The following is a 16,918-nucleotide window of genomic DNA, read 5'->3' as shown; positions in this document are numbered from 1 at the left end:
TTATCAGGCTATATTTTGTGGTAACCTGTAAATGGGTTACCAGACACAATGCTTATTTCGATGTCTGATTATCCATAGTATTATTGTTGTTTTCTTTATGAATAACAAGACCCAACTGAAAATGTTTCAGCCATAAGTAGAAGAAGACGATGAAATGACGTCGTATTTCAAATGCACAGTGTGAGCTAGGACTGCAGAAGCAACGTCATGTTATGACGTCGCTTCCCAAAATTACGTCATTACACTTGTTATTACACGTGTGCTTCGTATGATTATTATTAACTCGGTTATGTTGAACCACATGGATAATAATTCCTGTTAACAGAGAGTTCGGCTTAGACGACATTCACAATACATCTAGCTACATGTGACAAAAACAGGCTTTATAAATTTGGTCCAGTCACGAGTCTATATAAATTCCTTTTCGAAGTAAATAACACCTCTATATACACTCAATTGCCAGCTAGTGTCTCTCTCTTTTGGACAGACAAGATAAATACATGTAAGTGAAATGTGCCAGGCAAGCATGCTCAAATGTTAGCTGAAAACAAATTAAAATGAAACGAGGCAACAGCAATGCATTTTGTGTGCATCAAACTATTCCCCTGCCAGTTACGCAGATCAAAGAAACATTAACACAAGCTGCAAAAATCCATCGATAATTCCATTGGAGTAAACTAGATGTGAGAAAGCTGATTACATGCTTCGAGCATCCAACATGAGATACATAGTATATATACTCAGTTACATTAACGTCTTTACGCCAATAAAAGAGAGAGAGATAGACAGAAACAGAGATGGACGGTAAGGCAGGGAAAAAAACACACACACACACACACACACACACACACACACACACACACACACACACACACACACACACACACACACACACACACACACAGACACAGACATAATGACCAGTGAAAATGGAAAATGAAAGAGCAATTATAGCTCTGGGCAAATTAATACTTAGCTATTTAGCTCTTGATAATAAGCAAATGTTATCTTAACAATAATTGTCTGAAAGTGCAACAGCTGTAAATGTTAAATAAATATTTAAGTTCTATCTAGTAATACATGAACCATGGACCTTTTGTGTATCCAGAGAGAGAGAGGGAGGGAGGGAGAGAGGGAGAGAGGGAGAGAGGGAGAGGGAGAGGGAGAGGGAGAGGGGGGGGGGGGAGAGAGAGAGAGAGAGAGAGAGAGAGAGAGAGAGAGAGAGAGAGAGAGAGAGAGAGAGAGAGAGAGAGAGAGAGAGAAGAGGTGAGCTCTGGGGAGGGATAAAATCTACTTCCACCACAGATGTCTAGTTATTTTTTATTCAAAGAGAGAGAGAGAGAGAGAGAGAGAGAGAGAGAGAGAGAGAGAGAGAGAGAGAGAGAGAGAGAGAGAGAGAGAGAGAGAGACAGACAGACAGACAGAGACAAAGGGTGTGTTAAAGTTTGTTTTGTTTAACAACACCACTGGATCACATTGATTAATTAATCATCAGATATTGGATGTCAGAGAGAGAGAGAGAGAGAGAAAGAGAGAGCCATAAAGATAGAGAGATTGACAGAGAAAGTGTATTGTCCCACTTGAGTATTTTCCCAACTGTCCAGTCCAGTCTTTATCCTCCATCCTCCGGGAGGAATCAATAGTGGCGGCCAGCTGACAATGTGATTGATCTACAATGCCAGGCCACTGTACAGCGCCCCGTGCTATCTCCTCCATCTACTGATGGCATGATGGGAGTCGGTGTAATTATTCATAAAACTCCGCAATCTATATACACGGTATCGATACCCCACAGACAGGGTGGTGCTCATTTAAACACAGACAATGCTGCACTTCACAGCTTGCTTTTACAGTTGTGTTTGTCCGATCGAGTGCAGATAATTTAATATCTATATTATGGTATTTGGTATCCATGGTTGTATTTGGTGATTTAATTGTGGGGAGTCGTACGGCTGGCTTTTTTGTTGGTATTTTTAGCATTTGGCAGAATTAACAAAATAAGAAATGTTTTTTTGTTGTAACGACACCACTTGAGCACACTGATTAATTACTCATTGTTATATATATTTTTTTCTTTTATTAGCAGCAAGTGACATTTTATATGTACTTTGCCACAGACAGGACAAGACTACAACCTTTGATATACACAGACCAGTCATGGGACACTGGCTGCGATAGAAAACACACTATGGCTCTACCAAGGGGTCTGACCCTCCAATCCAAGATGTTTTTCATGGTCCCTTTATAAATATCGGACTACAGGCTGGTAGGTACTGGGTTCGGATCCCAGTCGAGGCATGGGATTTTTAATCCAGATCCGACTCCAAACCCTGAGTGAGTGCTCCGCAAGGCTTAATGGGTAGGTGTAAACCACTTGCACCGACCAGTGATCCATAACTGGTTCAACAAAGGCCATGGTTTGTGCTATCCTGCCTGTGGGAAGCGCAAATAAAAGATCCCTTGCTGCCTGTCAAAAAAAGAGTAACCTATGTGGCGACAGTGGGTTTCCTCTTAAAAACAGTGTCAAAATGACCATATGTTTGACGTCCAATAGCCGATGATAAGATAAAAAAATCAATGTTCTCTAGTGGCGTCGTTAAATAAAACAAACTTTACTTTCCTTTATAAATATCGATCAGTACAAAACATATTCTCTCTAAATGGTATATCCTTTTAAAGGCATATATTGACAGAGACCGACCACTGACCTATTACATGGCATAACAAAGTATTACTTAAAAATATAAATACATGTATATATTTGATTTGTCCCTAAATGTACTTTATTCAACCATCTACGTAACCACCATACTCCACTTATTAATGATATTTTGTAAAAATAATTGAATTATGGCAATGGTCAATAATTCAAAAACAAACATTGCTGAGAAGGTTGACATGGATTTCACTCCATCATGGTGTAGTTAAAGTGATGCAATAGCTAGGTTTGGTCTGTAAAAATTAATGTAATTTTGATTTATTATTTATTTTTAGAGACATAAGGTCCTTAAATCTGTGACAGTATGCCTTTAAAACTATATGCACGAAGATGTTTTACTTGAGCCTGTAGAGGTGCTTATAGGTAGCACTAAACCAAATAATTTCCGGCTGGGTCAAAGTTCGTGGTGCACCCAACTTTTGATAGATAAGTTAACACCACAAGTCCTGTGATTGGTTATAAATGTGAATGTGTTGGTTGTAAAAAATATTAATTTCATCTGGCTTAAAAATGTATGCAATTTTACTTCATCTAGTACCACTGTGTCAAGACTCAAGTATACTATAGCCTTGTGCTTGAAACATGTTTGGGGTACCTATAAAAAAAAAAAGTACTCAAATTTTGTGCGAAACTATAGGGGTGCTGTAGAAACATCTGTTTATACCAAAAATGAGCCATGAAAGGTACCATTTTCTGCAGTTAATACTTTAAGGTAGGGGTTGTAGTGCTGATATTTATGGGTCATAATTTGGTTGATATATTGCATATAGTGTTTTTAAGCACAAACGTTAACATGGTCACCTATGGGATATTATTTGGTATAGTCCAACCTACAGACTTGTCCATTATTATGCAGGTAATGCTATGATCTTATCTTTTAGACCAATTGCAATCGAGACGTAGACGTAATGAGACGACACCAAACTTAACTTACTGCAGGTCACAGGTGGAAAGGTTGTCTTTATAAAAAGTCCATCCCCACCACAGGAGCTATTCGGGACACATACTTTCATAAAACCCCAAACATGGTCGCCTATGGGATTTTATTTGGTATAGAAAGAAATGTTTTATTTAACGACGCACTCAACACATTTTATTTACGGATATATGGCGTCAGACATATGGTTAAGGGCCACACAGATTTTAAGAGGAAACTTGCTGTCGCCACTACATGGGCTACTCTTCCGATTAGCAGCAAGGGATCTTTTATTTGCGCTTCCCACAGGCAGGATAGCACAAACCATGGTCTTTGTTGAACCAATTATAGATCACTGGTCGGTGCAAGTGGTTTACCCATTGAGCCTTGCGGAGCACTCACTCAGGGTTTGGAGTCCGTATCTGGATTAAATTTCCCATGCCTCGACTGGGATCCGAACCCAGTACCTACCAGCCTATAGACCGATGGCCTGCCACGACGCCACCGAGGCCGGTTTATTTGGTATAGTGCAACCTTACTAGTATGTGGACATGGATACGAGACAACAATCCACTTCCTCCAGGATTGCAGGCAGCACCAATAAATAAAAGACCGGATATGGCCCGATTACTTATCAGGGTTTCTGCCAGATGGTAAAATGGATAAGACACATTACCCAGATTTTATGGCAGATTAAAAAAAAAAAAAGTTTGATCTTAAACTTAACCCATTTTCTTTCTGGGGGAGGCCTCCCATACCCCCTGTTAACTGTGGCTGCATTCAGTTCCATAGTGCCATACCCAAAACAGAAACACTGCTTATTCCTGGCAGAAAAATTACACGGCGACAAAGAACACCTTAACTTCGGCTTAAGAAAACTGCCCAGTTCACCCTGATGTTGGGTAGAATAGTTTAGTTTGGAAAAGGAACCTATTTAGGACTCGACAGATGATTAGAGTGAATGGAAAAGACGAAAGAAGAAGTGAGATTTCCTGCTTGCAATTATTTACTATTTCTAAATGGAGAGGCTAGGAAAGCATTGAAATTACTAGGACTAGCATATATACATGTACATCTATTCAGGGAACATTTCATTTTTAATAATTTTCATCATAAGCATCAGTTGGTGATCGGTTAAAAATAGAGTAGCAGCTACTATTTAATCTTTTAAGGTTGTGCATCGATCTCTGAAATTTGGTAGGGAAGGAAGGAAGGAAACGTTTTATTTAACGATGCACTCGACACATTTTATTTTACGGTTATAATGGCGTCAGAGATATGGTTAAGGACCACACAGATATTGAGAGGAAACCCGCTGTCGCCACGTCATGGGCTATTCTTTTCGATTAGCAGCAAGGCATCTTTTATATGCACCATCCCACAGACAGGGTAGTACATACCAGGACCTTTGATATACCAGTCGTGGTGCACTGGCTGGAACGAGAAATAGCCCAATGGGCTCACCGACGAGGATCGATTCCACACCAACAGGGATTGATCCCAGACCGACTACGCATTGAGTGGGCGTTTTACCACTAGCTGAGCTACGTCCTGCCCCGAAATTCGGTAGGGAATCGCAATACCAGGCATCGAAATAAGCATTGTGTCTGGTAACCCATTTACAGGTTACCACAAAATATAGCCTGGTAACCCATAGGTTACCACAACTATATGAAAGTTAGAATTGAATTCCTGTTACTGCTACTTTTAACGTGGACATTCTGAAATTGTATCGGTGCGTGCGAACATCGGTACGAGAAACGAAATCCTGAAGTAAATTTATCTAGTGGGTGCTGCTTAAACGCGGATTGCTGAGATTGCTTGGAATTGCACAAGTGCGCGCGAACATAGATGCAATTCCTTACAAGAAAATGAAACGCAGAAGTCCGGAATGCATTGCCTGGTTTACATTCGGAAACGAAACTACCATTACGTTGAAATGTTTGTGGAGAACGAAACACCGTTCTCGACTTTTCTTACATGTGGTAATCTCCCGGTAACCTGAACGACCGTTCTCGACTTATTTCGATGCCTGAATATGATACTGAACAAAATATTCCCTGATATTGTCATATCCATATGATAGATCCTGGAGAGTTTGCTATATAATTAATATATGCACTTATACATATCAATATCTCTTTGTTTTACGATACACATGAAAACAAACACAAACACAGGTGGATTTCATACACACACACACACACACACACACACACACACCATGTGTTTAATAACCGTTATACTTATTATTCTCTGTGACAATCGTCCATGGTTTTCATAATTTAATAGATATCACATTGCTAGATAACCTGAGCAAATACTTTTCAATTGTAATGGATCAAACTGGAACATCACTGAACGAGATTGTTGAAGAATTAATAGGGCATAACGCAAACCATTTGAATTTTTTCTATGTATGTCGGTTACAGTCCTTCACATCTAAAGTGTGCTAATCGCTCTTGTGTGCCCAAGTGCACATTAATTTTATATCTGAATTATACGCTGTTTTTTTTGGGTTAAAATGGTAATCTAAAAATAGTAAAGCACAGGTTGTTTGAAAAGAAGTTGCTTTAACTGGGTTTGCGTATCATTTTAGTAATTCTGTAATTGTTCAATGTGCGTTAATCAAAACGTCTTTTTGTCAATATAATATTATGTACAAGCTTAATTTACCACTGGCGTAGGAAGTGGGGGGGGGGGGGGGGGGGGGGGGGGGGGAGGAGGGAAATGTGCCCCTCCTCTTTTCAGATATTTTGCTTTATATTTGCTTTATAATAGTGTAAAAGTGTGTAAATATAAAAGTGTCCATGTTTACTGAAGATTTTCCCCATGGAACACAAATCATTTGCTTGGAGGTTACATGAGGAGAGTGATTTTTACTCACCTGATATTTTCAAATGTGAAGGACTGAGGTTATAAACAACTTTAAAATAATACAAAATTAACCCCCAAACGGCCACATGCATGGTGAACTATTATGTTTAAGAGAGCTCTGCATGGTTTAAAATTAAAAGCTGATTTTTGGACACTTAATGCATATATACATGTACATGTAGAACATGTAAATATACTATCATTGAAAAACCTGTTAATTTACAACATATATTTCCAAAGTACAGTACAGAAATGTTGTATGTGTATTTTGAAAGCAAAATTAGTACTGGAGTGTTGTCAAGTATATATGGCTGTGTATCAAATATCTCACCCATTACATAAATCGAGGATAATAAACGACCTACCAGTTATTATCAAATTTATGTCCTGAGCGAAATGATTTTCACTTGGCACAAGCTTTAAATAGCATTTATTTCACATTAAACCAATGCAGAATATTTCTCACTAAAAAAATATGAACATTATTTTCTCTTTTTTGAGTGACTGCTGGGGTAATAAATATAATATATCTACATGTATGTAACATAGCAATCATGCAGTGTCCAACTTCTGGGGACTTAAAATTTGGAAAAATTGTCCCCTGAAATAATCTCAATGATGAAAACACTCAATTCATTAATGTATTATGCTAGTGTATAACTACCAACTGCCAGGACAGAGTTGGCCAACTATCTGTTGTCTCGACATAACGACTGTCCAGTTGCTAGTCTGATCTCTCTTACAATTTGATTCTCGTCGTATAACCCAGTAGTTATTTTGAGCGCACCTGTCTAAGTCAACCGGCAGTTGGGAAATTACAATGCAACTGTCGAGTTGGCCAACTTGGTTGTGACAGTTGATAGTCTGAGATTAGCATAACTAACATTACTGTTCAGTGTTTTTACTTACTTTTCCTATGCATTGCTTGAGAATGCTCCAAAAGCTGAAGTTCTGCCTGGAAAACATGGGCACAGGAAGCGCCGACCTACAATTAAAAAAAATAATTAAAACAATTATACATGTAGATACACACAGGGAGATTAGAAAATATATTACTAAAAAATAATTAAAATATTCTAGTAAAAGAACATCTTTGAAATATATATTAAAAATACAGCACAGATGATAGAATTTTCTGAGATTTAAACAAGACCTAAACAATATCATTTTGATGTTAGGTTCTTAGCCTCCTCTCAAACTACAACATAAACACAGCAATCCCCACCCTACCCCCTCCCCACCCACCCCCCAAAAAATTAAAAAATTAAAAACAAACCCCAGGACTAAAATGATTTGAATGTTAGCAATCATTTTTAATGGCAGGTTATGCTAAAGGCGGTTGTACTATAAAAAGCCGAGAATAATAATTTAATTACTACACGCTATAAGATTTAATTGTGTGTACCTTAAAACTGGCTTACTCTCATTCAAACATTTTTTCTGCAGTCCAACTTCCTTCAATGCAACATTACCAACATTTCCATTTTCTTCTACAATACCAACAGCGTTCAATGCAACTTTACTGACATTTCTATATTCTTCTACAATACCAACATCCTTCAATGCAACTTTACCAATATTTCCTTTTTCTTCTATAATACCAACATCCTTCAATGCAACTTTACCAACATTTCCTTTTTCTTCTATAATACCAACATCACATTGCAGAGGCAACATTTTACAGTATCTTCAACCCCGATGCTAATTAAACAGGACACCAGTTCATCAAGTTAGGACTATTTCTCAATTTATAGAGCTCTCTTAATCTTGAAAGTCCAATGTTAATTTAAACATGCTATTAAAAGCTAAGTCAACTGCCACATATACATCACACAATATTCATGATCTGTTAAAAGTCTGATGCTAACTTTATTAGCACTAGAACTTTAAACGTTTTGTGCTAGAATCATGAACTGGTGCAACTGCAGTGGACATTTAACAAGCTGCACGTAAGGCTATCAGCACAGGTGTGTGTACTTCACAAACTGAATTCTTCAGGACCAATTGAAATGTTGCAAGCTGTTAAAAAGTCCAACAGCTACGTAACTCCCATCAGCTGTCAAGTTCCAAGCTACTTCTTTGAACTGGTAAAATCCTACGGTAATACCCTTGTTTATACAGGTAAGATTGTAAGTGTAAGTCTGATACAATAACTTTTAAATGTCCAGCACTCTAACTTGATCACTCTGTATTGAACTGCTAAAATCCAACGGAAATATTGTTGTTTATTATTCTGATATTATAACTTTGTAAAGTCCAACACTCTAATTTTATCACTGTGTATTGAACTGCTAAAATCCGATAGCAATACTGTTGTTTATAATTCTGATAAATATTAAAACTTTGTAAAGTCCAACACTCTATCTTGATCTCTGCATCACTGTATATTGAACTGATAAAATCCGATAGAAATACCGTTGTTTATAATTCTGATAAATATTATAACTTTGTAAAGTCCAGCACCTCTAACTTTATCACTGTGTATCAGTTAAAACATGTAAACAACTACATTGTTGACAACTACATTGTTTACATGCATGTAGCTAGCTGGAAGCGTGAACTAATTAGAAATTTAATATAAACATGTACCGTCTACTGACGCAATATATGCAACAGTACATTGAATTTAATATCAATACACACAACAGGTGGTGTTAAATAGCTGACACCCAATTTGCTGATTGGCTAGAGACAGAGTCAGAAACATGTGGGAGTATGCTAAGTTCAAGGAAGTTGGCAGTGCAACACTTTACGGACAATGCAGTGTGTACATGTATGCACTTAAAGTACTAACAGATTGACCACTCATTTTTATATTTTACTTAATTACCTTTAAATTTTATTTCACACCCAACAAAGCTGAAGTACATGTATAATTTTTTTTGTGTGTGCTAGAATGTAATAAAATATAAATAACTACTTTACCGATTGATTGATTGACTGATTATTTTATATGACAGGAAAGTTAAGGTCTGTTTTGTTTACCATCACCACAATCATCGGCTATTAATATTTGGATGTCAAACATTTGGTAATTTTGATGTATAGTCTTAGAGGAAGGAAGGAAATGTTTTATTTAACGACGCACTCAACACATTTTATTTACGGTTATATGGCATCAGACATATGGTTAAGGACCACACAGGTATTGAGAGAGAGGAAACCCGCTGTCACCACTTCATGGGCTACTCTTTTCGATTAGCAGCAAGGGATCTTTTATATACACCATCCCACAGACAGGACAGCACATACCACGACCTGTGATATATCACTCGTGGGGTACTGGCTGGAACGAGAAATAGTTCAATGGGCCCAGCGACGGGGATCGATCCTAGACCGACCGACCACACATGAGGGACATAAACATGATACGAAATGGAAACTCCTTTAATTTCCTATAAATATTACCACAGGCCTGAGGGATACGATTACGAAATACAAATCTATATCACTCAACTCATTTAACTGGTTGATGTTCCTGTAAGGTTGCAGTGTGCTACTCGATGACGTCATCTTGGCGTTCTTGTGGGACGTATCACTTTGATATGAACTGAGATATTTTTAACCATAATTGTAATATTCCTTATTTTTATATCCCCTGATAATTACGCACATTATTCATGGATGAATATCTGAGCTGGATATATATCTCATCAGCTGGCTTACAACTGCATTCATGAAAACACAAATCAACGTACCGGTACATCTCAGAAAGAGAAGACTTTGTAATGAAAGCTAATTAATACATTCTTATTAAGTGCTGCATGGCGGTGAGATGACATGGACTCATTTATCATTTATGACAGTGCTACATGGAGCCGACAGACGGTGCGAAAACAATTAGGGCTACATGTAGATAGCTCTGGAAACTAATGAGATGGAAGGGAATGTTTGATCCGGCATACACTTGCATCCTAGCACATTTTAAACTGTGCATGACAACATGTCTGGTTATTTTGTCTAACCAGAGATAAAACAAAAATCAAATTTGGAATCCTAAAGTTTGTTTTGTATGATGACTGACACCACCCGAGTACATTGATTTATTAATCACCCGCTAATGGATGTCAAACATAACTTTGGTAATTCTGACATCATGTAGTCTTAGGGGCGAGACGTAGCCCAGTGGTAAAGTGTTCGCTTGATGTGCGGTCGGTCTGGGATCGATCCCCGTCGGTGGGTCCATTGGGCTATTTCTCGCTCCAGCCAGTGCACCACGACTGGTACATGTATATCAACGGCCATGGTATGTGCTGTCCTGTCTGTGGGATGGTGCATATAAAAGATCCCTTGCTGCTAATCAAAAAGAGTAGCTTATGAAGTGGTGACAGCGAGTTTCCTCTCTCAATATATACATGTTGTCCTTAACTATACGTCCGCGGCAAATAACAGTAAATAAAATGTGTTGAGTGTGTCATTAAATAAAACATTCCCTTCCTTAAATATAGGGGTAAAGAACTAGTACTGAAGGTGGCAATCGTATAGGCCCCACTATTTTCTGTGGTTTTCTTATGGGAGGAAATGACGTAAGCCTAAACTATTATTTTTAATGGCTGTCAAAATCACAACAGCATGCGTGTAATGGAGAGGGCGTGTTGAAAAATCAACTTTATATTGAGTTTGAAAATGTGTCTCTTTGCACGGGTTATTACGATAATTTAAATCAGTAGTATTAAAAATGGGTTCCCATGACTTAGTTTTCAGGGAACCTAAAAACAGTCCCATGATCACAAGGCACGGAACCGAAGTGTTTCCCATAAAATTTGAAATCCTATGGCCTGTACTGGATGTCAAACATCTGGTAATTCTCATTCATTCATTCTCTCTCTCTCTCATTCATTCTCTCTCTCTCTCTCATTCTCTCTCTCTCTCTCTCTCACTCACTCACTCACTCACATATATTTTTCTAGTAATATAGCAAGGGATATTTTCTATGCACCATCCCACAAACAGTATAGCACATACCAGGGCTTTTGATACACCAGACATGATGCACTGGCTGAAATGAGAAACAGCCCATTGGACCCAATGATGGGGATCGATCCCAGACTGACCACGTATCAGGCAATCCTTTATACCACTGGGCTATGACCTGCCAAGTCCCAGACTAGATAAATAAAATATTATTTGGCCCAGATCCAAGTAGATGTAAGTTAATATGTTCCTATGAAATGATGCCTGAATAACGGACACCATTTTGCATTCATATACTGACCATCATAAGAACCACAAATATAATTTTCAATAAATTAAAAAAATTTAAAAGTGGAATTGTTTTTTAAAATGTTTATTTTGTTTAACAACACCACTAGAACACATTGATTTTATTAATCATCGGCTATTGGAAAGAAGTGTTTTATTTAACAACACACTCAACACATTTTATTTACGGTTATATGGTGTCAGACATATGGTTAAGGACCACACAGATATGAGAGAGGAAACACGCTGTCGCCACTTCATAGGAATACTCTTTTCGATTAGCAGCAAGGGATCTTTTATATGCACCATCCCATAGACAGGGTAGTACATACCACGGCCTTTGATGTACCAGTCGTGGTGCACTGGCTCGGCTATTGGATGTCAAACATTTGCTTATTTTGACATATAGCCGTATAAAGGAAACTCGCTACTTTTTTCCATTAGCTAGTAGCAAGGGGTATATTTTACAAGGTTTTGGGTTCCACAAAGCATTGAAATTGATGAGGCAGGAAGCAAATTAATGTCACTCAAAATACACATCGAGCTTTCTCATAACCAGTTTCAGAAGCAACTTTTGCATACTTTCCACTTTATTTTTTTATATTATTCCATAAATGTATATTTGCAGGCAGAATCCATCATTTCCAGCAGTGATAATATTAATCATAAATTTAATCAACTGGTTGCAACGAAAAAAAATAGCCCATTAGTGTTTTAACATTGAGCTATGGAAATTATTGAGTGTATTGGTAAAAGCAGGGTGTATCGTAATATGCATTACTTATGCTTTGAATCAAAATATATTGGTACATGTGTACTTGTTAACAACACAAATCATCCCTAGTGTATGGTAAGTAAGCAGTGTTCGAAATAAGCACTTGTCCGTTTGTCCTGACAAGTAAAAATCTGCTTGGACAAACAAAATGTATCTCAGTGGTTGTCCAGTGGACAATTTTAAGTCAAAATGTTCAATGCAGTTTTGTTTTGAGCTATCAAAAACATCATCCTTGTACTTGAATAAAACAAACCATTAATTTGGACAAGTGAAAATATTGTCGGACAAGTAGATTTCTAGATGCATTTGTCCTGTGAATTAGTGAAAAAAATGTCTGCTTATTTCTATCACTCTGCAAGGGCTTGCTCAAGCAGGAACTTGCACCCATGACAGGCGTGTGCTACAACAGTGAAAGTGCACGTTAAAACCCTATGACCTAACCTCATATGACACCTGTAACAAGCACTCTACTATAGTGTGCTACAGAATACATAAAGCTTCTGCCGCTGCAATACTTGATACCATAACTATTCAGTTTCATTATGCAGCCGAACCAACCGGTTCGTGGTCGAGTGCGCTGTGCAATTACCCCCCCCCCCCCCCACCTGGGGGGATTAATTGCGACTTATGGGACGCTAATAGAATACCGCGCCTCGTACACCGGGTCACGGGCAACCGTGACCTTGGTGTACGGAGACAGGATTGCAAGAAAGGAAGGTGGAGGAAGAGGAGACGTGCGCCAGCGGCGGCGTAGGGGGAGCCAAAACTGGTGGCTAAAACGCCGGCAGCGGCTCCATCTGCTGGACCGCCCAACGCCGCTCACCGGAGTAAAAAGACGAAGACGGAAGTGGCCCCGGCCTCAACTGATGGAATCTCTTCAAACGAACAGGATGAGTTGAACGTGTTCGACACAGCCATCTGTGACATACCGGACAACAGACCTACTCCACCGGCCTCTACTTCAGCGCTTCCGGTTGTGTCACCGATTTTACAGGCGACACCCGTAGAGACGCAGGCCCGGAAGACGGCTGTTGTGAAGAGAAAGGCGACCACTCCTCTGAGTGACACTCCAGACAAGCCACGTCACCCCTCACAACCGCCGGAACCAGTTACACAACCAGTGGAGCAGTGGTCACTGCAGGCCGGCCGTCTCCCACAGCGTTACCAACAACTGGTCAAGATTAACCTCGAGGACGTACGTCAACTCATTAGCACGCCGAAACATCAGGCCTACCAACCACTTCCAGCCAGCAAAGATGAAGGGGACTTCGCCGTCCATCGAGTCAAGATGCAGGAGGAACATCACGCAGTATGCCTTACCATCCGCCGGGACGGAAGATACAACCAAGGAATGCTACTCTCGGAGATGGACAACCCGACATTACATCGCGTCCTGAAAACCGTCGCGGGGGGCAGATTACCGATCCATCGCCAGGGGTTTAGCGACCTCCGCCTACCGGCCGTACCTCCCGCATCTTGACACCACCGACTTCATCGGATCACCGTAGACGCCAACCTTTGCTAGGACAGGTAACAACCTCATTTTTTTGGGCTAGTTGGACTTTAAACTTTTTGATCGAGTTCAAAAATTTTATGTTTATTTTTTTTATAAATAGTCTGACGCATTTTACTTTGGCGCCCAAGCAAGTGCTCAAAATCACCATAAAACCTTTTCGGCCGAGCAGTCTTAACCAATTTTTGGCTTAACTATAGGTCCAGACATGTTTTGGATGCAGTTATCCTCAGTAGACTTAGCTATCTGACAGGTTTTGCCAAGGAATCGAACTTCAGCCAATCACAGCACGGCTATCACTTGGTGTCTGCTATTTGGTCTGCGCTCTTGCTGGACTTTACTAAATGGTTTCATTCCAAATTCCGCCCACTTTAAACTCAATCCCCCCCCCCCCCACCCCCCCACTCCGGAATTAGTCACTGGCAAAGTCAGAGGCTAAATCCGCGGTGGGCGTGCCTGAACCTCTGTGGATAGGGGCACGTTAAATGAGTTTCCATTCCATAACTATTTTATCCACTGCACAAACATTTCTTGTCTACTAATTAAAGTCATCCATACGACTGTAAAATTGGCCTTAAAAAACGGTCTGCAGTGAACACATTAAATCACTTGGCCAGTTGCACAACAGATCGAAGTAATGCGCTGCTAATGGAAATTCGGCTTCAATAATAATTACCCTGCTCGTCTTCTGTATGGAACAAAACTGATTAATGTTGGTCTATATTATATGTTGTATATACATGTACATGAAGATATACAATTCCCGTCAATGTATATATACATTGTATAATAGCTTTTATATCTACATGTATAGAAAGTATATTACAAGAGCAAATCCAGCTTTCTTGCCACTTAATTATTATTAAGTTCATTACACAAACATTCAAAGTGCATGTACATACATACAGACCAACTTACTTAATCAGCCACCTCTAGATCACATTAAGTCTTAAAAGGGATAAATGAAGAAATGCATGGATAAATGAAGGACGAAGGAAAAAAGAAATGTTTTATTTAATGACACACTCAACACATTTTATTTACGGTTATATGGTGTCAGACATGGTTAAGGACCACACAGATATTGAGAGAGGAAACCCGCTGTCACCACTTCATGGGCTACTCTTTTCGATTGGCAGCAAGGGATCTTTTATATGCACCATCCCATCGACAGGATAGCACATACCACAGCCTTTGATGTACCAGTCGTGGTGCACTGGCTGGAGCGAGAAATAGCCCAATGGGCCCACAAATGGGGATTGATCCCAAACCGACCGTGCATCAAGCGAGCGCTTTAGAACAAGTCAGATTATACATGTACACCTGATAATTACATATAGAGGAATGTCGCTGAAATAATTAGACACTGATAATTACATGTCTGGATACAGGGGAAATAATGAGGTACGTTCATAATTACACATTTACAATATATATATATATGTAGGCATGTGGCAAGCGAATTACTTAACACTCACTAATTAGGGCGTAGCAGGTTCTTTAATTGTCTGTTCTGAGCCAAGCATGCCAGCCTGTCTTATTAGCACCGTAAATTAACACGCACAGCTGCTTACAAGATATATATTAAGAAATACATTTTCAAGTTGACCAAGGAACGGGACTTATATGTAGCTCAGTGATAAAGCACTTGCTTGATACGTGATCGCTCAAGGATCGATCCCCGTCAGTGGGTCCACTGGGCTATTTATCGTTCCAGTCAGTACACCACAAGTAGTGTAGGTACATGTATAAAGTGCTCCTACTGGCAGTAGCTAGTGGGAATTGGGCTGAAGCTCGTGACAAGTGAAATAGAACTATTTCACTCGGGACATAAATTTTATAATAACTGGCAGCTTGTTTATTATCATCTATATACCTTTCAGGCAGAAACACTTTTTTTATGAATACATAAAACATTACATATATATATATATATAATGAAACTCCTCTAAACCAGACACCCTCGGGATCAAGAACAATGTTGGATGGTTTTAAGAGGCATCCAGTTTAGAGGGGTTAAGTTCTGTACTGATTTTTAAGAAGGGTCTACATGTGAAAAACGTCTGGTTTTGAGAGAATTCCGGTTTACAGAGGGTCCGGTTTTGAGAGGTAATATAGTAATATTGATATATTGATATATAGATATATACATGTACACCTGATAATTATATATATATATCAATCAATAATCCAGCACATGGTGTGTACACACATGTGTGTGTGTGTGTGTATATATATATATATATACACACACACATCATGTGCTGGATTATTGATTATTGATTGATATACACACACACACACACACACACATCATGCTGGATTATTGATTCTCTAGCTAGCTTGTCTAATTTCATATACACACACACGCACACGCACACACACACATCATGCTGGATTATTGATTCTCTAGCTAGCTTGTCTAATTTCATATACACATGTACACACACACACACACACACACACACACACCATGTGCTGGATTATTGATTCTCTAGCTAGCTTGTCTAATTTCACATACACATGTACACACACACACACACACACACACACACCATGTGCTGGATTATTGATTCTCTAGCTAGCTTGTCTAATTTCACATACACATGTACACACACACACACACACACACACACACACCATGTGCTGGATTATTTATTCTCTAGCTAGCTTGTCTAATTTCACATACACATGTACACACACACACACACACACACACACACATACACACCATGTGCTGGATTATTGATTCTCTAGCTAGCTTGTCTAATTTCATATACACATGCACACACACACACGCACATACACACCATGTGCTGGATTATTGATTCTCTAGCTAGCTTGTCTAATGTCATATACACATGTACACACACACACACACACACACAAATACACATGTACACACCATGTGCTGGA

At 39.1% G+C, this 16,918-nt stretch overlaps 1 protein-coding gene across 1 annotated transcript in view; it reads right to left on the bottom strand.

Annotated features, from left to right (window-relative positions):
• Positions 1-16,918, bottom strand: part of LOC121376947 (oxysterol-binding protein-related protein 1-like) — a 99,070-nt gene that overhangs the window by 30,565 nt on the left and 51,587 nt on the right. Inside the window, exon 17 of the mRNA XM_041504757.1 lies at positions 7,422-7,497. Within this exon, the coding sequence (XP_041360691.1) occupies positions 7,422-7,497 (76 nt within the window). The remainder of the gene's footprint in view (positions 1-7,421; positions 7,498-16,918) is intronic.

This window comes from Gigantopelta aegis, chromosome 7, assembly GCF_016097555.1.
Source record: "Gigantopelta aegis isolate Gae_Host chromosome 7, Gae_host_genome, whole genome shotgun sequence".
Taxonomy (NCBI): domain Eukaryota; kingdom Metazoa; phylum Mollusca; class Gastropoda; order Neomphalida; family Peltospiridae; genus Gigantopelta; species Gigantopelta aegis.
This window is presented reverse-complemented; position numbering and strand designations above follow the sequence as displayed.